This window comes from Drosophila tropicalis, unplaced genomic scaffold (genome assembly GCF_018151085.1).
Source record: "Drosophila tropicalis isolate 14030-0801.00 unplaced genomic scaffold, ASM1815108v1 contig_859, whole genome shotgun sequence".
Taxonomy (NCBI): Eukaryota; Metazoa; Arthropoda; class Insecta; order Diptera; family Drosophilidae; genus Drosophila; species Drosophila tropicalis.
The window spans coordinates 5190580-5215434 of NW_027173353.1; the positions used below are offsets into that span (position 1 = coordinate 5190580).

The window sequence follows — 24855 nt, forward strand, 5'->3', positions numbered from 1 at the left end:
CCCATATTTTGTAGTCTAGTCTTTCAGTTAATTTGGCGGAGATGCGTGTCAGCTGGGCCAATTGCAATTGCCAGTAGCAGCCGCAGACTCCCACGCTCATGATCCCGAAACCAGAAACCCAACGACCTCTGCTTTTCCCCCAATTTAGACCCTCTTCTCTCGATTTATGCACACATAATAAGCAATTACATGAGCCGACAGGCGGCAACTACTATACCAATCCTTTCCTCTTCCCCTCCCCTCCTTGCATACCCCATGTATCTACCTACATTTGTGTCTCCACTGTGATAACCATTTTCGGCGCTAATTGAATTAGCAAGTCCTTCCAGAGTACTAACCCTCTCACCACTCCCCATGGGGCTTTACATGTGATTCGATGATGTGATTTACCACTCAAGTGTACGAGTTAATGGCTTAGGCCATCCATAAAAAACAAAATGTGAAAGTAGAAATGTCTCATTCAACGAGAGTTCCGACTGCTATGGTTGATGCTGATGATGACGATGTCTGGTGGCTGATGTCTGGGATCTGGAGTCTGAAGTCTGGGGCTTATATGACACTTTGAGTGCTGAACAGTGGGGGGGTACGTAAAGAGAAAGAGAGAGAGAGAGAGAGAGAAATGGTTGCGGCCTGCAGCTGATTCCTTTCAATTGAGCATCGGATGTAATTAAATTTCAAGTGCCTTAGGCCCGATTTAGTCGGATCAGCTCACTCATTGAAATGGGCTGAAATCTGCATAAAATTGGCCTTCGAATGGTTTTAGCCATTTCAGTAAGGTAATGGATTTCCGTATAACTTCGAGTTGAACTAATTGAACCGAGTTACTCAATTGACTTCGATCCTTACTTCTTCGCAAATGCCCATTGGCTTAACTGATTGCTTTTGCATCAATCAATGCCAAATCATAGAGACAGAGAGAAGTCAGAGAAAAGAAAATTAAGAATCAAAAAGGAAAGGAAAATGTCAATAGCAGGGACACAAACTAAAGAAAAAAAATAAATGCAAAATTAATATAAATTGCATAAAGAAATGAAATGCAGACAACTATAAAATTTAATTTCGATTCCTATGTCTCATTTAAGACAATTCTAATACTCTAGAAATGATGATTGGAAAACGACAAGACGACTTTGATAGATTGTAAAAATAAACTTATATTATAAATAGCTTTAATTCAACATTTAACCTAAATAGATTTCCTCAAATTTCTTTATGGTTTTAATCATTTTTTTTTTAATTTAAATGTTTCCAAAAGATATTACTACAGAATGATTACTGTAACTGATTACTGTAACTGTATGACAAAAAGAATTTAATTAATTTCTTATGCCTTATTGAAGGGGTTTTCCCCGTTTTCCGTTCATGTGACCTGACACTGTAAAATTGATGGAGTGGGAGGCAGAAAAGGGATGCCATATAATCAACGCATTCATTGAAAAATGCAGCGTGACATTTCCGCTGCCGTTCTGAGATGGGAAGATGTTGATGCTGATGCTGATGCTGATGCTGGTGGCGGATGAAGGTGCCCTGAAGGTGTCTCTCCCACATAACAGTTCCCCATTTTGTTCTTCTCTTCTTTATTATTTCTTCTGGCACCAGCCACCCAACCAAGCTACTCTTCCTCCTACTCCTCTTCCGTTTGGCAATTCTGTCTTTTGTGCCATTGGGCGGCGTGCGCCGTGTGTTTCTGTGCGTGATTTATGTCACACAAAATGCAAATACATGAGTAAACATGCAAAACATGTCACGACGATGCTACAGATACATATACATATATATATATATATATATACCTATATGCATAGTTCTACAGCAGCTAGTGACATGCTGCGGTTCATTCTGTTTGCCCATTCTAGCAACGAATGTCCACGTTCTTGATATAAACTCCACACGACTGAAGATTGTCGACAATATTTTGTTTTTATTTCTATTTCGCTAAAGATATTTATTTGAAGATATTTATGGTGCAATCCGATTATGTAAATTATTACATTTCTAAACTTTTATTTATAGCCATTCATTGGGAAATGTCTCTTCCATGATTACATATTAGTTTCACTAAAATCTATAACTGATATATGTACATATGAACATATATAAAATGTCTGTATGTGGAAGATGATATCCACTGTTGAATGAACAGTAATTAAAACTCTAATTGGCAGAGGTTAAATTAAATCAAGTTATTTTAATTGAACAATATCTGTAACTAATAATAAATTAATTTTTTTTATATTTACTTTATATTGTTAAACAATATGTCCACGCTACCTACAAAATATTTATGTTTATGGGTCAATTACTCAATGATTTGACTGCACTGAAATATTTATAATAAAATTGCATAATGTCAAGTAATTAAGACAAGGTAGAATAGTTACGCAATCCGTGAGGATGAACAATAATAATTTGTCATGTTAGTCTTGACAATTAAATAATTATTGAGAGTGAAAATAAAAAATGAATATATTTTTAAACCAAACAGTTTCCATTCGTTCTTCATTCCATTGATTCATTGATTCATTCAATCAAGTAAATGCCTGAGTGGCTAATTGATTGATTGTTGAATTTTAATGAGGCCCATTGGCAATAATTTGTTTGGCTGCACTTTCGATGCTCATTAAGCACTGCACCTGCTGCAACCTTCTGTTGCCCCCATTCGTTTTTCATATTCTCCCATTCTGGCCTAGAATTCGGTTCAATAAATTTTCAAAGCTCCAAGCCACAATTTGTTGAATGTGGAATGTGGATAAAGGCAAAGATAAAATAAATGCTGATAACCATCTATGTAAGTATCTATCTACACACGTCACACAGAGGCAAAGGCAGTGGCAGCGCTATCTCTAAATGAAAAGAGGCAAATACAAAAAGTCAAACATTAAAGGTATAAAAACCGAAAAGATTTTTTCATTCCTTTGAGTAACTGACCATGAGATACCTTGTAAAATAAGGCATACAATAATAATGAACAAACATTAGAAAATAATATAGTAAACTTTATCTCTTTATATATATTTTTCTCTCTATACTTCTGAAAACTGAGCAATTTGTTGTCAAACACATGCAATTCATTGGGAATCGTTTTTAGGAATGTTATAATGAACCCATGGTAAATCATTATAAGCTTGAAATGGAAATCCTTAATTTATTTATAAATTTTATAGTTAATAAGTGTCTCAATGTGCCTAAGACTCTTGCTGCTATGATCACATATTCTCAGAATCTCAATGATTGTAATCTAAGAGTAATAACTTATGGAAAAGCACCTTTAATATGCCCATAACTTACTTTCCATGTCTCAATGTACACTTTAATGACATGTAAGTAAAGGGTATTAAAAAACGCTGAGGTGGCCCCCTAACCGTAGGCCAAGAAGCTCAGTCAAAGTAAACGTCGGCACAGATATATAGTCGGAGTCAGAGTCTCTCATACATACATATAGAATGCTTCTATACGAGGAGGAAAAACAAAATGAAGAAAAACTGCAGCATAAAGCAAATCGTGTCAATGACATTTGGTGACAAGCGGCATGAGCGACATACACGAGACAGCGACAGAGTGAGCGACAGAGAGAGAGGGAGACATGGTGATGGAAAATATAAGAAAAGACAACAAGTCACAAAGAAACGTTCAAGAAAAATAAAAGAAAAAAACAACCGATACAAGAAAATTGCTTCACAGTCAACAGCTACAACAACAACAAATAGAACTACAACAACAAAAACAAGTTCTTCTCTCTCTCTCTCTAACCTTATGGTATAAGTGGGCGTATACGCGATGGGTTTTTCTTTTCTTTCATTTCAGGTAGGTAGGGCGCCACAAGGGTATGATTGTGATAAGGGGACTGGGGAAGGGTGACAGAGGGAGAAAAGAAAAACTGTTGTAGGAACACAATTTACAACTTTGCTTTGTGGTTGCTGCTGCTTCTATTAATAGCGAATGCTTTTTGGGGTCATTATGCTGATGTTGGGTGTCGTCGCCGATGTGATTGAGGTGAGTTTAGGGTTAAGCATTGTATTGTAGATATATGTATGTAGATAATGTTCTGCGGCATGTGATATATGCATGTAACGGTAAAATAAACACAAAGAGACAGCGAAAGTTCTACCAACTTTTTTTTTGTAAGTGGCATTTAAGATTAATGATAATCTGCAAGTTGTCAAGAAATTGGGACAAGAATATAGAATTGTGTTTCATTTGGCCATACTGAAATTTAATATAAATTCTCTTGAAATGTATTCAAATTTAACAAATTCAATAATTGTAATGGGGACTTCTCTAACTTAAATTTTAGTTTACCTGATGGGAATATAATTACATAGAATCGTTTCATTTCGTTCATTGATCAAAGTTAATTAAAAATTATTGTAAATTGATAACTAGTTACAAAATGACTTGATGTAAGCATATTATTGTTATATGTACATATATCCTATGGGTAGTCTCAACCATTGGCTTTATTTATCTAGTTAAATTTACATAATTTAATTTGCAAACAATTAACATTCTATGCTATTCATTTCATGCTCTGTCAATTTGCGCAGCAATTTCAATTTAATGTTTTTGTTCATTTCATTTTTTTCGCTATGCAACTAATATTGAGAGTGAGTTCTGAGTCAAACCATCATACCATCATCTGGTGGATTGCATTTTTCACATTTGTTAGCATAAATAATTTTTTGTTAGAGCATTTTGAATACCCGGCAAGCTTTCATTTTGTTTGCTGTTCATATTCGTTTTGGCTGACCGCAGCGGTTTTTACCATCGTCGCCACTAACTGGCTGGTCAGCCACCCACTTAACCGCCACAACCACTCAACCACCTCTTCAATTTGAAGCCAAAAGCCAGGAAAATCAACAAAATACAACAAAACCGAGAATCGAAAGGATTGGCAAAAACAAAAAACACAAAATGGTTTTATATGGATTTTAAACGCAAAAGTTTTTCTTCTTCTTTGTTGTTGTTGCTGTTGTTTTCTTTGTATGCCATTGTCTTTTGCGGAAATTGTAATTAAAAACTACATATGCCTAGGTTTCGGGCATTGTTCTTGTTGTTACATATTGAGCCCAGTTTTGTGGTATATATATAATTCCATTATGGATATCAGTTTTGGCCCACGTCAACGTCAACTTTATCCACAGACTGTTTATGGAAATTATCACTGTGTCAAAGTCAAAAAATAAATAAAAAATAACAACGAAAAACAATAAATGAAATTGCATTTGCAATAAATGAAATGCAAATATATGCAAAGTTCGCTAATCAACAGGCGGCATTTTAAATGGAAATAAACCAACAAACCAAAAGGCAAACGAAAAACGGAAACTCGATTCGTCGAATATCCTATTGAAGCTTATGGAAAAAACAAAAATAAATGCTTAAAATTCAATGAGTTGGCAATATTTGAAAGCAATTTATATGATTGCAATTCGTGGAATAAAAGTAATGCTACTTGTGTATTGATTTTATTTTTATGGTGAATCAACATCATCTCGAAGAGCTTCATTTAAATTTAAAATCCATGAGCATGAGTTTTCCTTTCACACAGAGTCGAGTACATCCTTCAGTTTTCCACATCGAATTTGCTGGATACACACAAAAATAACAAGTACAACCTTCTGTTGATGACATTTCCCTGACTATTTAATTGGTAATTTCACAACACACACACACACATACACTCAGAAGTTGGCTTTTACTTGAAGCAGTTAAAGCTTTAATAGGGAAATTTTCCACTTTCCCTCACACACACACAAACACACAGAAATGCAATTTGACAATTTTTAGCACCAATTACCAATGTCATTCGTCACACTTGTCAGTGAGGCGACGAAATGGAGGAAAGTTTCATTCTAGAGGCCGAAATCCCAGAGAAGTTTCTGTTTTTTCCGTTTGTTCTGAAATATTCTTATTTTGTGTTTTCCTATTTCTCTCTGTCTTTTTGGTTTTCTCGTCGTCGTCTGTCTTGTGTTTATTTAAACATGCTGCTGCTTATACATTATTTCTATGGGACGAGGAAAAGACAGAAACTGGGTAACTAACTGACAGCCGACAAGGCAACGACGTGACAGTCGAGAAAGTCCAGATGAATGGACCAGAACCAGAACCCGAAAAAAATATATAAACGAAATGAAATGAAAAAACCAGAAAAACCAAATGAAAAACGAAATCAGTGAAAGAGAGAGAAAGAGACAGCACAAAGCATAGATTAAAGTAAAAGTTAACAAGTTATTCTTAGTTGCTGGTCTCTGACTTTTCAGAATTAGTTGTAATAATATGAAAAACTTTTCGCAAATGGTTTACTTTAATTTTCCATCTCCCCCACAACTGCTTAATACACTCAGTTTATCTGGCTCTTTATTATAATATAACTGTCAGTCAGCATTGTATTATTTACAATCATTTATATACATTTGCATATCTCTGAATGCAGGAATGCTGCAATATCAGAGGCAAAGGACATGGCAGAGAGAGTAAAAAGGACCTTCCTCCACTGGTATCCATGCTGCAGGGCACAAGTCAAACCAAATTGAAGTCATATATTTAAAGCTTTTCGTTTTTGTTTTGACTTTCCCCATTTAATTGTGCATAAATAAGAAGATTCAGTTGCTGCGTGGAAAAAGAAAACCGGATGAAAGGTGAAAACTATTACAATAAAGGGTCAAATTATGCAAATGCGTTTAAAGAGAGTTCTTAAAAAGTGGCCAACAAAGATTTCCACACTAGGAAATGAAAATTTATGCAAACTTCTTGAAAAAAAAAAGAAGAAAATTGTTTCAAATTTCCAAAGTTTCCAATAGATTAAGCAATCTAGTAATACAATTTGCAACTTTTCGGCTTAGTTATGGATATATATATATAAAAGATATATGTATGTACTTTGATCAGAAGTTTGTCACGCATGGAAGATCGTATTTCAATTTATTTTTAAAGTTTCTGTGATTTTCATTTATTTTGGATTATAAACAATCACAAGCTAAGTTGGAAGTTTTCAGTTGCATAGCTTTTGATTTGATCAACTGATAAGTGTATAAACATAAATATTAGATTTTGAAATCAAGTTTCAAGCCCATCAACTGTGTGACAAAGAGCCACTCACAAAATTGTGTACTCCAAATAGCAGTAAACAGAACTTAATCATGCATAATTAATTAATATACACATGCATAATTATAATTACTAGTTAGCTTTATGGCACTCCCTCTCACTCGCACACTCTGTTGGTCTCTTGGATTGTGTAAGCCCAGAGTCAACTGTGTGACATCACAAATGCCAACAATAAAGAAAAACTTCATCAAAATTCAAACGAATTGGCAATTTGTGCGGAACTTGCGTCGCGTTGCCAACTAAAAACCAGGAGCAACAATAATAATCAGCAAACGTTAATTAGCAGCAGCAGCAGCAAGCTTGGCTAAAAGTGGGTTTGTGGGCTTGGGGGAGTGTACTGTGTGTAACTGCAACATTTTGTTACCTCCCCCCACCCCCCCACACACACAACCCATCTAAACCCTCTTCCATTGCTTTTCGGTTCCGTTCTGCTTCTTGCTGCAGCTTGATTACTGAATAATTGAGTGCTGCGTATAATGAAATTCGTATTCAAAATTTGTCGTCATTCATGGGTAGTAGGGAATCTCTGACTAAATGTTGGCAAAGATAGGATGTGAATGTGAATGGGGGGAAGTGTTGGGGAGGGGAACCGTGACAAGGGGTGGGGCGGATGATGGCAGAGCCTCATGTATATGTATAGTATATGTTTGTACGTGTGAAGCGGTGTGTGTCTGTATTTGTTTTGCGTAGACGACTTGCATACATAATGCGACCATATCTCTCCAACAACACACCCCTCTCCCCAGTGGACACTTACCCTCTTTTAGACTCTCCCCTCCCTCACCCTCACCCTCGCGCTCTCATCCTCTGTTAGCAAGATTTCATTCAATGCTTTTATAGCTATTCAGCGGATGCGTCAACCGTTTTGGCCAACTTTTTCTGGCCACAATTTGAATGGAACTTAACCCCGACTGAACGCTAGTGGTAGGTCTCTTTTTTGATGAAAGAGAAATGAAAACAAAGAGAGAAACATACATACTAGAGATAGACAAAAGATAAAGGAAATCCGCAGACAGAAGAAGGTAAGAAAAAAGTGAAATTTCAAGATTCTCGCGAAACTTCCATAATGAAGCCGAACTTTAGGAGTTCTCCGATTCTCTTTTCTTTCTCCCACTACTTGTTTCCTTTTCCCTCAATGTCTTTGTGTTGCTCTTTATCTCTTTCGTTTCATTATATGGCCTCTCCTTGAATATAATCAAGTTTATGTCACATTTTCTCTCTTTCTCTCAATGGCTTCTGGCTCAGTCACCTACACCCGGACGCGCCCTTACTGCCCCCTCCCCCGCCATTCCCTATCCACGTTGTTGGCATGTCATTTCGCTTGGTTCATATAAATTGTTTTGGGATTTTGTCGCACACAACATTTTTTTTTCTCTCTGTTTTAGTCTCCCCAGCCCAACCCTAGCCAATCCCAGCCTGACTGCCGGTGCCGGCTCATTATTGTAGTCGTCAGTTTGTTTCTCTTCTCTACTCTTTCTATCTATCTGTCTCTCTCTCTCTCTGCCTCTTTCTCTTCTGTTTAATGACATCATTTTATATGAAAAATTGTAGCTGCATATGCGAGGTGTGACTCTGGCAAGGGAGCTGCGGATAGCGGACATGAGAGCTTCATTCACTTTTGTGTTCATCATGAGGAAATGGTTAAGCCTTGCCAAAATTATAAAGTTGGGCAAATGATTAATGTCTTCAGTTATGAAGTATATGTATGGCACGTTCTTGTATTATCCTCGCATAATCCTTGTCATGCAATTTCTCAGCGACATAATGAGAACGGAAACGATGTAGGAATTCAAATATTTCATATACAAAAAACTGGGCAAGACAAAATTACAAGGAAATAGCAAGTGAATTTATGACTTGAACGAATTGAAATATTATGCAGCACTCGAGGGAAAATAGAACAGAATACTTGGACAATATTAATGATTTTCTATTCAGACAACATTTTCTTAAACTGCAATGATCTATGTATAAACTGATTCCGATTGGAAACAAAAGTTCAATTATTACTTTTACACTTTATTTATGCCATTTCGAAACATTTTGATATCTTGAAAACTTATCGAGCTCTAAGAATGTATATATTTATACTTTAAATCTCTCCAACTAAACTCACAAGGAAAAAGTCTTTCAATAACTCTTAAATTTATTAAGATATGAATTATTATGAAGTGAAGGCAAAACAAATTGTTTACTTTATGAAGATAAAATCAAATTCTAGTCCCTTTTTAATTAGTCATAAACCCAATTACCTTGACTCTTGACTGAATGCCTGGGTAAGTGGGCAACTGACTGGCTGTCTGGCTCTTCCGGCACTTCGCGTGTGGGCCAAAATGTGGGCGTATTCCCCAAATATTTGTATGTATTTATCACACATTTCACATTCCCGAGACCCAAAACAAATTTGCGCCTCATAAAGCTTACAAAGTGCAAACAGAATATACATTTTAAAGTACAAAATTAAATTTGATATACCATAAATTAAATTAATTGCAAAAGTTAAAGTTTTCCCACAAAAGGGAAAACACAAGACAATACAAGAACTCGCCCCCACACACACAAACACACTCTCTTTCAGTCATACAGCAAAAAAAAAAGAAGCAAAACCGAAAGGAAAAAACTTGGAGTAATTACATTTTTGGGACAAATCTTTTGCAAAAAGTTTCCCAATCAAAGGATGGTAAGGGGAAGGGACACCAGGGGAAGGGGTTTTGTCTGCTGTGGTTGCTTAAATAAAATTGAAATTTCTCATGCAACCCTCTAGACTGTGTTTCTCTCTAATAAGTGAATAGCATATAAAAAAAGGCCAAAAGAAACCGCAAAACCATGAAAAACTGCATAATGGTAAGATACAAATGTCAAAGTCCTGACAGCTGTCAACTGAATATTCTGACAGTGTGTGTGTGTGTCTGTGTGTGTGTGTGTGTGTGTGTGTGGGCCCGTTTAATTACCAAGCCTATCACAAACATTCTCGTGTTCAACTTTATGTCTAAGCTTTCACGTTTATTCCTTTAAACGTGAATATTGCCATTGGGAACAATTAAAAATAATGTTTATATTCAGCAAATAACAAAAAGGTAATTATAAACTGTGAAATTCAAGTGAGCGGAACTAGAGTTATGGTTAAATGAATAAAACAAAATGGTCGTCATGTCTACAGATGTCATGACTGACTGGGGAATGAGCTAAAAAAGAAATGGGACATTAAATTGGGTTAAAGGTGAGAAAGACAATAACAATAATAATTTAATGAATCTTCATCTCGAACTATTTAAAGCACTTTAAGCATAAAACAAAGATATCCACTTACCTTAAAAATATATTTTAGTTAAATCCGAAAATCAGGCCATAAAATCTAAAAATATATTTAGATGAAAAGCATAAATTTAAAGCTAGTATAAAAAACTTTTCTTAACTAAATGAGGTCAAACATTAAGAATAAAATATGGGCTAATGGAAACGTTTAAGATAATCTACAGAAATCTGATGTGATGTCGCAGAACCATTAAAAAATTAATTCGGAAATTGAAATTACATTAAGCAAATATAAACGGATGATCATTTGCAATCAGATAACAAAATTTAACTGAAAAAATTCAATATGGCCAAAAAAGGCGAATAATCTCTTTTGTCTACAGAGAAGCTGAGTGTTTTTTTTTTTTTTTGCTTTTTGTCCCCCTTTTGCGCTGTTGTTGTTGTTGGTCAGACAATTTCTGTTGTATTTGTTCGGCGAGTGGGTTGAAATAATCGGACAACTGTGGCAGCATCCCATGCATGGAGCATTTTTATGAGTGGAAAACATTTGGGTAAACACAATGCAACAGAAACCGAAACTGAAACCGAAAACAGTTTGCTCAACTGCAATGGAGGAAACAGCAGAGAAACCGAGACCAAAAACAGGGAGAGGAGAAACATGGAGAATGAGAAGTGTTCTGGAGATCTCGGGAGCTTCATAATCTGCGCTTTATAACTCATATGAGGGCTTGTTATGTGCCATGTTTTCGTGTTGTTTTCTGTTTCTGTTCTGTTTCAGTTGCATTTGCATTTATGTATGTTTAAAAAATGTTATGCTTAAGCTGGGTAGCATAAAGCGTATGCCAACTATATTGAAATGGATTATTCAGTACGTCAGTCCTTATGGCTCTATAGGTCATCTGAAAAGTCGATCTTTGCCCTGGTTGTTGCTTACTTCAACTCGCAGTTCGTCATCTACTTTTTTCGTTTTTATTTTCATTAAGCGAGGACAAGGATCCAGACAGAGACCAAAAATCCTGTTAAACAAGTTTCGTTTTGTTTCGTTTCATTTGGTTTTGCGTGCTTATGTATGTTAGGCATCTCTGGTTTACTTTGCTGGTTCCCACACTTGAGCCTATACCCTAAAATTAAAAATAAAAGGGAGAAGACCTCGCCTAAAAGCAGCATTTTTCAACCCAATCGATTGGCGAGTCCATATACAGATAGAGTCATAAAATTAATACAGAAAACCAGACTTGTGTTTAAACATTTACAAGTTTGCCCTATTAGCTTGGGGGGTTTCTGACACATACTGAACTTTTAGATAATACCAAGTTTTAAATCTGTATTAAAAGCTTTAATATTGTTTAGAATTTAAAATTGAAATCTAAAGCAAGAGTCGGGATAAGAAATTTATATTTTCAATTAAATTGGCTATTCCTTTATTGGCCATGTTTGTGACCATGTTTGCAGAGCTTAACGACAGCTTCAACTTCTTTGATCAATGTAGCTAAATTAAAACTTGTATATGCATAATGTCCTCGCATAACTCTCATCAGTTTGAGGCACACACACATACACAAAATCACACTCATACATACAAAAATAAAGTGGCAAAGTTTTGCACAAATTGAATTTGAGACATGGACCAAGCAAAGTCAAATAGAAATCAGATAAAAGAGTGGGGGAGACCAGGAGACGGCAGGGAGACGGCGCGGCGTCGACATCGGGAGTCAGAGAGTCGGCTGCTGCTGTTGATGATGTTGATATTTGGCAAAGTTTTATGGCCAAGTAGAGGCGGTCGTCTTTCTCGTTCTAACTTCCCCATCTTACTTTTCATCATTGCCATCATGCTCGCCGAGCATCGTGTGTTATAAATTACATTAGGTTACGTATACGCAATGTGGGTAAGCACATAAAATATTCGTTTATGAATATACAGAAGAACCCGAAGAGGAAGCTCACACATACGATATACATATGTATGTAAGTAGGAAAAATAAAAAAATAAAACCAACGTACTAAATTAGGCGAAAAATTCAATAATTTGAGCTGAGCAAAATGTGAGGGCTAGAAAGGGAGCTGAGTAATTGCGGTTTAAGCACTTCAAGTAAGACTTTAAACTAGATATCTTTCGGATGAAATTCAAGTAAATTATGTTGCTAAGTTCACATAAAACTCATTCACTCGGTTAATCTCTTAAAAGCCGCGTTAAAGCCAATTTAACTTAATCACAGCCAACCGCGACTTAAGCCCTGCCTGCCTCGAGGGAACGGCAGATAGACCCATCCAAACTGATGACCCAACCCAACTTGATCCTTTTGTCTGTTTTCATGTTGGCTTTAGTCGCTCGCAAAATGCATTGGGCTATGAATTATCTGGTTATTATAAGACAGCCTTTGAAATTGACCCAGCTAGCAAGAAACACCGAAACTAAATTACACAATTAATAAGTTTAGCAACGACCAAACAACAACAACAACGGCAGCAGCAGCAACAACTGTTTCACATAATAACCTCAACGTTTAAGGCGCAAAGTATGCAATTAAGGCGTACAACCAGAAAACGAGAAAAGAAAACAAAAAGAGTCGAGAATAAGGCAAGAGATGAGATAAAGACATGGCGCGTGAGAAAAGCCCTGAGAACTGAGAACGAAACTTTTGAACTGAACTTCTTTTCTCTCGCTTTGTCTTGAGCTCGACTCCTGAAATTAATCAGGCGAAAATAATGCAAACAGCTCAGCCAGCCAAAATGCGATAAAAAGCGTAAATTGTTAATGTATTGCACCAAGCACATACATACATACATACATACATTTACATATACATATATGTATCTATACACATTAGATACTGCTGATACTGTATGGAGTAAGATGACTCTAAATATAAATTTAATATCAAATAATGTATACTTTATCTACCATCAAAGAATCTATGTTAATCACACCAACTTAAACCCATTTCATATAATGTACTGACCTACAATTCGGGCCATGTAATCGCAAGAGATTTTCTTTAAAATAAAGTTAATATGAAATCTATTAAATAGGAAAATGGTCATACAGTTTGGTTACTTAAATTAAATAAAACCTGGAAATTTAAAACCAAGTTTAGAAGAAACATCCATATGCCTTCAGTCCTCAGATACTTATCACTCCAACATACAGAGTATTACGGGCCGAAAATAAAGGAAACCAAAAAAAAAAAACACAGAAAGTAACAAGGAAGATAGGGCAAAAAGCTCATAACTGAGGTTATATACTTTGTTTTCTTTTTTTTTGTGGTGGGTGGACAACAGCTGCCAGACAATGCTAGTCATCATCTCCGCCTTCATTTCCCCCACGAAACCCTTACTCGTAAAAAAAGAAAACACATATGGTGGTGGGGGAGTGTTCGGTGGGAAAACTCTTTCATTTCATACCCGATATAAGGAACGCACATGAGCTGCTCCATGTCTGACTTGGCTCCGGCTAAGGGACAATGAAAAGAAAACGATGAAGAGAATTGAGGACCACATGTAAGAGACCAAGAGGAAAGCACAGAGTTCGGAACAAGATAGTGGGACAAACGGTCGGAACTCTTATCAAACTCCTGTGGGTTTTGTAGGAGGAGGTTGCGTTACTTTGGCCACAAAATCGGCTTTGTTTTCCCTCTTTTGTTTTGGCAAACACACGAAAACTGCAAACATCTTTCATCTACCATATTGGTCATGTTAGGTTAAATTATCTCATTCAAGCAAAATACTCATTACGTTTAAACAAATACTTCTTGCACTTTAACATTTTCTCTACTAAGGATCATTGAAACCATGAAGGAGTGCAAAAAAAAAAATGTAATTTCGGTTCTTACGCAATTTTTCATTTCGCGCTCAAATGCGCAAATAAATAAGTAATGATTTTTATTTTACAATTCTCTCTCTCTCTCAATCATTCGCTTTGCTTTTTCCTATTGACTTGGAGTTTGTTTTATATATATATGTATATGTATGTCTATGTAGGAGTTAAGTTTGACTTCGATAGGTGGGCGGAGCCATTAGAGTAAGACTCGCTTGGCCCAATGTTAAAGTAAATAAATCGCTCAAGTTCTCAACGAGAACTGCAGCTTTCTCAATTGATTGTAAGCAAAGCTGCAAGAACTTCACATTTCAAATATGTTTGCCATTACCTGGCAGGAGGGGGGAGGGGATGGGGGAGGAAGAACGGAAGCAAATGGGCCCTGGTTTGGAACGGCTGCTGCTACTGACTGAAAATAGGGCAATGAAAACTGCTAGCAACTGAGTGATAGTTGCACTTTTGATGCCAAACCAATGTTAGCTAGAAAATTGATGTTGTAATGATTTACACAAAATTTAAGACACAAAAAAGAAAAGAGAGCAATTTTCGATTAAATATTGATGGAAATATTAAAGTACCTAAAGAATCCGATCAACATGGGTAGATTTTTCTCAACTGGCATTAACTTTAATGGATTCTTTCTAGGATTTCAATGTTCTAGAAGTCCTTCCTTCTATGCTTATTTTAAACCTTAGTGAATTTCCATTAATTTAATTTCTTTTAGAACCAATTCATATATTAAAATTCTCCAAATAGGCCTGTTAAATGGCCCCATCAATCTAACTGAATTTTCATTAACATTTTCCAGATTTGACTTTCCTCACCACGCACTCACACAAACATACGTAGACACGTACAGAACGTTTTTAGAATTTGCAAAAGCCATTTATTTTCCTCTAACACACTGAATATCCCATGGCTATTCATAATTGGAAATATAGAAATTTCTAAGGTAAATGGTATATAAACGACGCAATTGACATTTCGCTACAAATTAAACTAACCTAGTTTGAGTCATCATCGAGCTGTAGTTCGCTTTAGCTAACTATGTACTGGATGCTATGGAAATGGCCAATGAAAATACCAAACATGCCAAAATACACACACAAGTGTACACACACACACATTCACCATTTTCGTTTTGGTATTTGGTTATTTACATTTGGCTGCCAAATTGGTAGCTATGCAGGTGCTAACAAACATGAAAATCTACTGGAAAATTCTGCAATTTCTACCAGATCGACTATAAAGTTTTCTTTGGAATGGATTTTGGGTTTCTATCTATGAATTTATTTTTTAAAACTGAAATCGAAATGCAATTAAATGCAGCCAGTTCTCGGGGCATACATTGGCCATGACTTGTTGTTAATTTTACTTGGGGCCAAAAGTTGTGAGCTGGCCTAAAATAGTTTCGGGGCTCTGCAGCTGAAATCGAACAAGAGAGAACAAGGAAGACAAACTTTAATGAATAATGGCAGGTAATATTACACTTGAATGGCAGGCAAAATTACACTTGAGCACATTGCCTTGCCCTTATGTTAAAAAAAAAGTTTTAAATTCGGATCGATATATCCGATTCGTTATGCTTCCATCCGTATTTCACATAAAAATCCAATTAAATTCTAATGTCACAACAAATTGCTATATAAATTGCAATAATTTTATCTAATTAAATGTAAATTTCATCATGAACTTTACCCCTCGTCCACATCAGCCAAGTCCACAACAAAAACAACAACGAAATGTGAAAGGTAGGAGAAACAAAAGCAGCTGATAGCCCTAATCCCCGCCAGCTTACACTTCACAGGAGAAGTCTGCCTTACCGACAGCACAAGAAAAGAGCCAAAAGAGCCTGCAGTAATTTACACAATAAGCCGCAGACAGTTAGGCTAAAAATAAGGAAAATGAAATGTACTATCTTGTTGAGGGGAGGAAAACCTAGAAATACATTTAACAATTACTCGACTAACTGACACTGTGTCACTACTTGAAAGTCCTTTAGTGTCTTTGAAAATGTCTAAGTTTATATCGGTAACTAGTTTCTTATTCATGATGATGAAATATGAGCTTAAATAAAATCTTATTATCCAAAGGTTGACTGGGCTTGTAATTTGTAGAATATTTAACCCTAAAGTATGCAATAGGCAGCCAAAGAAATATCTTATTATCGAATTTTTCGACTGTTGCATACTTTAAGGGTGCGCTTTTCCACATCCCAGAGTCTACGAGAAGAGGTGTTTTCATACAAAAGAAAAACTTAATTAAGTACTATAAAAAGTATTTTATTGATAAGCATTTATTCTTACAGAACTTACACATGTTTTAACTAAAGTACAAATAAACTTTAACTTCATTGCATTAACCATAAAATTTGTATGGCTTTACGAGACTAAGTTTTGCATGCATACCCTGTGAAATAATTACATGGAGACACACATAAAAAGAAAAAAAAAATGGGTATAAATGAGAAAAGAAGAAAAGAAAAACAAAAAATAAATTCTGGACTTGGCAGCTTGTGGCACGTTCCATCAGACACATTGGACAGATGCACACATACATACATCCATATGTATGTATGTATGTAAAACTCCTGGGGAGGAGCATGATGATAATGATGATGGCAAATGAAATGGCATCAGCACCTGGAGTTGGCAACTTGTGGCATGCCTCAAAGTCAACCCCACATAGTGGGCCACCCTCTCTGATTTTCATGCCCCATGTCTCGGACTGAAGTACTCACCTCTTTAACACGCACACCAATTAAATTCTATTTGTTGTTGTTGCAGCTGCTGCTGCTGAAAAAGAAAAGCAATGGAAAAGGGCATCGTCATGAGTCATAAATTTGCTTCATTGCCGCACAGATCAGGCACAGCAGAGAAGACATGCAAAAGATACACATCATTTTATGCCCAAAAACGTATCTTTAAGATACAGAACAATTAAATGACTCTAAATCCAAACGCAATTGATTTTGTTGAATGCCAAAAAAAAAAAAAACTTTAACCTTTAATATATTTTATTTAAATTCAATTTCCGCAGAGTTTTCTTTCAAAATATTTCTCTCTTTTTAGTGTGTATTCTGCCATTTATAAAATATTTATATGTATTTAAAAGCTGTTCGTCTTTCCGTTCCACCCCCGCCAATCATGTGATTTCGCTTTTAGATATTAAATTTGGGAATTTTGTTTTTGTTGCAATCAAATATTTGTGGCAAAACGAGGGAAGCGGAAGGCAAGGACTACGCCAAACAAATTGTTATCCTTGCGGTTGCTATGCAAAATTTACACTATTTCCTTTTATATAAACTATGCAAGATGCTTCACATTTCTCGTCAAAATAAGCATTGAATTTATATTTAAGATGCTTTATTTTATGAAAATAAATCTATGACAGGAAGCTACTAAAATATTACAAGGTTGTGCTGAGCCATTGGGCAGAGTTTGCTGGTTGCTTAGATTCTATATTAGTTATACATGTTTGATTTGTCGAAAGATGCAAGATTTTCCCATATACAGCATACTTTTAGGGGCACAGGTATATTGTCCTTCGTATGTGCTGATATGTGATTTATATGAAATAAATGCCAATTGGCATTGCTTAACATATTCAACTAAAGAGAAAGTCTCGAAATCCTTTTTGAATTGTGTTTCGATTGCTATCTTGTTTCAGCTAAACTTATCATTTAGCAAATTTACTCACATTTTGCTTAACACCACAATAATATTCTGTTTTCTCTCTGCCTTTCTCTGGTTTGGTCAACCATTTATTTTAGCCATTCTCTATTTGAGTTTTGTTATGTAAAGCATTTGCCATATTTAGTTACAAATTTCAAGCAAAAATTCATGGTAGAAGTGAGAAAATTTCTATAAAATTCAAAAAGCCCCAAAAGGACAAACTCAAACCAAAGGAGAAGAATTAAAAAGGATCTACAACAAAATTTTGAACAGTAAATGAAGCAAAACTGAGAAAAATGTTCACTTTTACTCAGCTTGGCACCTGTTTAGAAGATAAATTTTTAAAATGTAAAACATTTTCCTTTACTTATTTATTTATTATATATTTTTTTTTGCTGTTGTCAACCATTGGGGTAAACATTTTCAAGCAATTCCCTTTGAACAAGGAAAAATAATTAAGGAAAATATTCTGCCGGATTTGTGCTTGGAAATTCTTGACAAAATTTAATTGAGTTGGGGCAATAAAACATTTCCAAGCTGACAAAACTGACAAATATGTGACACTGATTGAGAAATTACTAAAACTCTAAAACGATAAAAGGATATCTAAGGATATATTCGCATATGTTATTTGAATAGTTTGTATATAAATTATGCAAAACTTTGATATCCTTTCCCTCTTCCCTCTTCCCCCTTTCTCCCTTCCTTTCTCGCTTTGGGTTCATGGAAATTTATGCCAAATATTTGGCCGGTGAAAGTGTTGAATGTTTATGTGTCCCTTGGCTCAAAATCGAGCTGGAGAACAAAATGGAAATGGAATGGATGAAGAAGGTAGAGAAGGAAGGCCGACGACTGGGAGAAAGGTGAAAGGCCAAGTATTTTTTGTTTTTTTTTTTTTTTTTAGGCCAAGGTAAAGTTTTTCTAGGAGTTTGTTCTTGCTGAAAACGTTAAAAATTGTGTAAGAAATAGCCTTGCCGACTTTAAGATACCCTTTAGTAGTGAAGACACAAAGAAGAAACTTTGTTTATTTGCTGAAGAGGAATATAAATGGGTTCTTTTAATACTTCATACTGAAAACAATGCACATAGCTGCTTGACTAACTTTATAGGGTATAGGGTATAAAAATATCTTCTCGTTCCGTTGGCAGTTTGTTGTCGCATTAAGTCTAAAGTTTTGTAGGGATATTCGTAGTTAGCAGAGGGAGAAAAAAAAAAACTTTTAATTTGTGCGTAGCGAAAGTAAATGAAAAATGGCACATAAACAAAAGTTACCAGCAAATAGCCCGCGTTGCCAGAGCCCAGAAGACGCCAGACTGCACAGGGTCTATGTAATTGAGGCAAACTAACTAAACTATGAAATATATGCCAAAAGAGAGTGAAAGGTTTTGTGTGTGTGTGTCAGTGTGTGCACAAGGCAAATTATAATTAGGAAAAGATACACGAGAGTTGCCAAAGAAAATGGCGAACTTTAGCAAACTTTGAAAGATAGTTAAAAGTTATGCAGGCAACATGAAAAGGTGCTAAGTGCGGAAATAGGAAACTAAATGATTTTAAGTGCTCAAATCTTTAGAAGAGATTGGATCCTGCAGTCAATCAATCAACCGAAATGACATTATCGATTAGATTTTTAAGTGAAAAACCGCTCAACAGAGAGTAAACTTTACTTGCAAATGACAAAAAATTGTGTATTGATCAATGTTTCGAGTAGAACATTAAACATTACTTGTCGAAACGAGAGTGAAAACTAAATTTCAATTAGTAAATGTCCCAAGGAACAAAAAAAGAACAACTCCCAGTTGTTGTCACTCTCCTCCTTTGGCCTTTCCGAAGCTACATAGTTCTTGACTGCTGCTGGGCGAGCTTAACTCGGCTTAAAGTTGACAATTAAAAAAGTTTTTGTAGGGGAGCTTTGCCTTTTTATACCCTTGTCACAAGGGTATATTAAGTTTTTTTCCTGTTCATTGTGATAAGTTTCAAATACAGATGGTCATTTTATATCATAATCTAAAATGTGTCAATCGAGTGTCCGTCTATCATGATGTTGAGAGTTTTAAACACAAAACCCTCCCTTGATCAAATAATACAAGCATTTTTCTTAAAGCTAAAGTTGCTTTCCACTTGTTCATAGAACAATAACAAGTTAATCAATAATTGTAATCCTCTTTTGAATGATCTGCTTGGCCAACCGCATCGTCCATATTAGTCAAATAATGACATTGCCGTTTAAAAACTTTTAATATGCAATTTAATGGTTTCAAGAGTCATTCAAATTTAAATACTTAATAACCATTTGATCACAGATCGCAAATGCTTTATACTCAGTTCTTAGTTTAGTTCAGTCTTTCGTTGACTTTCAGCAAAACTTGTAAAAAAAAGTTTTATCCTTTGATTGTTTCAATGTTATATTTGTTGCAGTTCCATTTATTAAATGGAGCTGTTAAATTCACTAATTTCCAATGTCAAAGGTTTAATTTATCTTTTTGTGAGCAATGCGAGTTGAAAGTCCTGGGACGTAACAAAATCGGACTCAATATGGATGTAAAAATGAAAGATGTCAAAATGCGCAATATGACCGTTAGTGTTGCATATGAATAGAGAAGAGAATTGAGGAGTTTTCTAAGATTCTCTAAACTGTTTCCAGGTTAATATGGCTTTGTATAAGCGTGCCAATGGCTATAAACCATTTTTGTTTAATGTCACATTTGATTTTTGTGATTTTAAAAGACATCCGAAACGTTATTCATATTTCTATCTAGTAGAACAGGCATTCATAAAGTTTACTAACATTAATCACACTTGTCCATATAAGGTAAGTAGCCAGTATTAAGAAATAAACATCGAGTTATTGTAATTGCGTTTTGCAGCACGATTTGCGTTTAAAAAATTTGGTCTTAAGTGATAACATGTTTGAAAAGCTGCCGCTTCCAACTGGAATCTATAAATTTCGATTCCTATATGCGACTGATGGCATTTGGCGAGCAACCACGGAGACTGTTCTAGAAATAGTTGAAGCTTTAAATTTAAATTAATCCATGGTGGAGTTGCATTTATGATTGTTCTTATAAAGGTTCTCGACAAATGATGAATTATTCTTATTTAAAGTAAAATTGAGTTGTCTTTTTATTCTAAGCTAACTTTTCAATAGTTTTGGCCATAAACTAGTGTTTTAAGGGTATACAAGTAGTGGCATAGTTAGAATGAAACTTAGCAGGGCCTTTTAAATTTGAATTTCTTTCTTTTTGCAGTTTTTGTCAGTTGTTTTTCGTCAACAGAGATAGAGGCAAAGTTTGTCAGTGCTAAATTAGTTTACTTTCGAAATGATTTCAATGAAAAACAGCAAAATGGAGAGACGAAGAAATTAGAGAAGTTTTGCAAATTAAAACACAGAAAATTACTTCAACAAGTTGTCAAATGACATTTCTTGTTCATTGTTGTTGCTTTGCTTTAGTAACAAAGGGTTTGGTGGAGGTGAGGGAGCCTGGGGAAACGCTGGCGATTCTTTATTTAAATTAAAGATACTTTTTCACATATTGAAAAGCCAGTTTGAAGAACACTTAAACGTATGGGACCCGGGCGGCATGTGGGCGGGTTAGCGTTGCTCAGACAATGTCTCAGACTCAGACACACACACACACGCTCACGTATACATGTACAGATACACACAAACACACTCTTACCTCAGTCAGCCGCTGCGACTGCGCTGCTATGAAACTGGTTTCGTCTTTTCTTGGCTGCTTCTCTTCTTTAGGGTTTTGCCTTGGTATTGGTTTTGTATTTCAATAACTTTTTTTTATGGCGTTGCGAAATATTCGTATCGTTTGGCAACTGGCGACTCTTTCTCTCGGCTTTCAATTAAGCCCTCAACAATTGGCCAAAATAAACAACAATAACAACAAATGGACTTAACGTTGCACACAACCAAACACACACGCTCACACAAATAATCTTCTCCGATAGCTGACCGCGGGGTGGTGGAACGTATCGAATGCCGATGCCAGGGGACGAGGTAAAGTTAATAGCGACAAAAAAATTCCAATACAAACACAAATAACCTGTGCGCTTCACTTGACGCGGCGACTTCTACCAACTAGGCGTAGGCGTCGTTATCGGTTGGCCCGGTGGGGGGAGGGAGGGACAGTTAACGGCGGACACAGACGGGCCAGCGGGGGGTCCCAGACAGCGGCTATGGTTAACGCGACAAAAAATGGCAACGAGTTTACTTAGTTTGTTAGTTGGTGGCTGAGAGAACACTTAACAAATGACACACACGTCCGCTTCGCTTAACGTTTATAAACAAACTGAAATTGAGCGCGGCGGCGGCAGCAGCAACAGCAGCGGGAATGGCAACGACAACGTCGACGCCAACGACAACGCCAACGTCAATGTCCAAAGTCAACTTCAATGGGGAGCCAGCCAACAGCCGGCAGCCAACGACACTTCGGAACAAGTTGCGTTGGGGCCAGTAGAACTTGTTCGAAGCTTGTCTCAGTTGCCTGCTTTGGTAGTCTCGGTGCGTATGTATGTGTGTGTGTGAGTGGGCGGCAGGCGTCTTTTTGTACAGTGGTTGAAAATTACTGGAACAAACCTCTATGCCTTGGATAGGTCACGTTATTTGATTGCTTTTTACTTAAAGTTCTTTTCTCTCTTTAAAAAGTTAAATTTCAATGGTAAATTCAAATTCCGTTCTCTCTCAGACTAAAAAAGGTTGAATCTTAATGCTAACTATAATATCTAAGTAAAATCTTTAAAACATGGAGCAAAAATAAAGCAATATCTCTTCGTTTTATAGAGATAAATAAGAAATGTTGTCAAAAAATTGTGTTTCTGCTTATCATAACTTGAGTTTGTCTAATCTAAATGATAGAATATAGGGAAATTTGCCCCCAAAAGTATGCAATAAGCAGTCAAAGAATTCGCCTTGTAAAACATATAAAAAAGAGTTGTGATATTCTATGGATAAAAAATGATCTCAAAGGTGACACTAAAAAGTGGTAGGAAACGTTTTTCTTTTGTCGTTTGTTTGGAAGGTTCTTTCACGTCCATCATTAAGTTTTAGACCTATTAGGTCAGGCCAGAATGGGAATCTAAGAGAATCCAATCTAAAAGTGATAAATACATAGATAAGAGCAACTAGTCGATCAACCCTCGTCCATTTGTTTTCTTGCAACAAGTTTGCGTTGCAAGTGAAAAACTGAATGTAAATTCAAGTCCAAAACGATTGCCGCGTGTTTTTGTTGTTGTTGATGGTTTTTTCTTATAACTTTTTTTATCCCCCCAATTTTTTTTTCCTTTTTCATGTTCTCTGATTTTGTGTTAATTTCTTGTGCTGCCGGCTGTCACGATGACGATGACGACGACAACGTCAACGTCGAAGTCAGCGTTGCTGCTAACGTTTGTCGTTAAGTCAATTTTAAGGTTTATTTGAATTTCATGTTTTTTTTTCTATCTTTCTCTTTTGGTTTTTGTTGGCTGTTGGTTGCTTTTCTTCGATTTTGTTGTTGCTATTATTTTTTAGTGTTTTATGTAAATTTATTTTTTGTCGTCTCTACGCCCCTAAGGCTAATAAGCTTGGCTTTATGCTGGAACAGACTTTTTGTACTCTCTAATCGGATAGACGTTGCTGTTATCAAGCTATCAGAGGCTGAGGAAGTTTTGATTAGAATATATAAGGCGTAATCTTCAGTTAAGTCAATAATTTACTCCCTAAACCGTTAGCCAGTTTTAAGGATCTGTAGGTTAGGAGTTTGTAAAAGATTCAAGTATATAATTTGTAACTCTTTAACAAGGTATTTTCACGTCTATGTTTTCGATTTATTGAGCTCTTGTTTTTAGATTTTTGCCTGTTGCTTGGGTTTATTGCTGTTCTTCCTGGCTGTTGGCTGTGTTTGGCCAAACTAATAACAAATTAATTTTCATTTGAATTATACATGCTCTGTTGAACACACACACACACACACACATATGCAGGCACACAAACTAAACAAACAATTGCATTAGCATTTTGGCCAAGGATAAAGTGATTTTCCACTGCCAATGAGCCAATATGCAATTACCACACATCCAAATACATAAATGCATATGCTAGAATATGTTGAATATGTTTGGCTACAAAGCCAAATCGTATTATGTTATGCTTCAATTGAAATTACCATAAATTTAATAAAAACCATAGCAGCAGATAATGCCAATATTCAATAATTGCCCTTGTCATATGTAAATCTGTACATACATATATTCAAACTAATTTCAGACAGCACTTGAAAACATTAAAATAATCAATTCATCTAATGATATGATACATGTATGTATCTCTGCTGAAACCTCAGTTTCAACTATGAAGCTTTAAGATCTCAAATATCTTGTCATGCAATCTCTCAGAAGATTAAAACTTCAAAACTTCCAGGACAATCAACAAAAAACTACAACAACCAGGCTAAGGATGCAGCCGCACCGTTAATGATGATGCCACAGATGCAAGCACACATACGCACAGACACACACACAGACAGAAGAAATGGATGCACTCATGCAGGTTGATTGGCCCACAACGCAATCCCGTTTCCATTTCCAATGACAAAACCCAAAAAGGTGAAACAGAAGAACGTTTCTCCTTGTAGTCTTTACCTCTTGTCAAGCGTTTAGTAAGACAAAATGGGCTAACACGCCATCCAAGGGCAAAAAGAAGCAAACGGGCTTAGATAGCAGAGGTTCAGGTGCACACCAGGTCAGTGAGTTTTGTGTGGGTGGTCGTAATGGGGGTCAAATCGTACAAAAGCTTCAGCTCAATGTGTTTGCCACACATCGGTTTCACCCCTTAACTTTGCTTTGAACACCCGCATTTATCTGTGACCAAATCAGATAGCTCATTGAGTTACAAATGGGTGTTAGGGGGTTCATAATGAAGATGATAAAAACTCTTCTCGAAGCTGAGCAAAAACTTGTGAGGTGTACACAGGTGTTAAACATTGCACTTTGTATTGAAACAAAAAACAAGATATATGCGGA

The 24855-nt window shown here is 36.0% G+C and overlaps 2 protein-coding genes across 2 annotated transcripts in view; one reads left to right on the forward strand and one right to left on the reverse strand.

Annotated features, from left to right (window-relative positions):
• Positions 1 to 22142, reverse strand: part of LOC137582224 (trophoblast glycoprotein) — a 39528-nt gene extending 17386 nt beyond the window's left edge. The window contains exons 1-2 of the mRNA XM_068296684.1: positions 21528 to 22142; positions 10418 to 10462 (exon numbers count right to left, since the gene is read on the reverse strand). The gene's annotated coding sequence lies outside the window, so the exon portion shown is untranslated. The remainder of the gene's footprint in view (positions 1 to 10417; positions 10463 to 21527) is intronic.
• LOC137582135 (uncharacterized) lies at positions 1480 to 20879 on the forward strand. Its single transcript, XM_068296579.1, has 3 exons — positions 1480 to 1533; positions 20338 to 20424; positions 20715 to 20879. The coding sequence occupies exons 1-3, from the start codon at positions 1480 to 1482 to the stop codon at positions 20877 to 20879; spliced, it is 306 nt and encodes a 101-aa protein (XP_068152680.1).
• Positions 22143 to 24855: the final 2713 nt, after the last annotated feature.

Coding starts and splice junctions, on each gene's coding strand:
- LOC137582135 (XM_068296579.1), top strand. CDS start 1,480: ATGTTGATGCTGATGCTGATGCTGATGCTGGTGGCGGATGAAGGTGCC. Junction 1,534..20,337: donor CGGATGAAGGTGCCCTGAAG/GTGTCTCTCCCA, acceptor TCTTTTTGTGAG/CAATGCGAGTTGAAAGTCCT. Junction 20,425..20,714: donor TCAAAATGCGCAATATGACC/GTTAGTGTTGCA, acceptor TGCGTTTTGCAG/CACGATTTGCGTTTAAAAAA.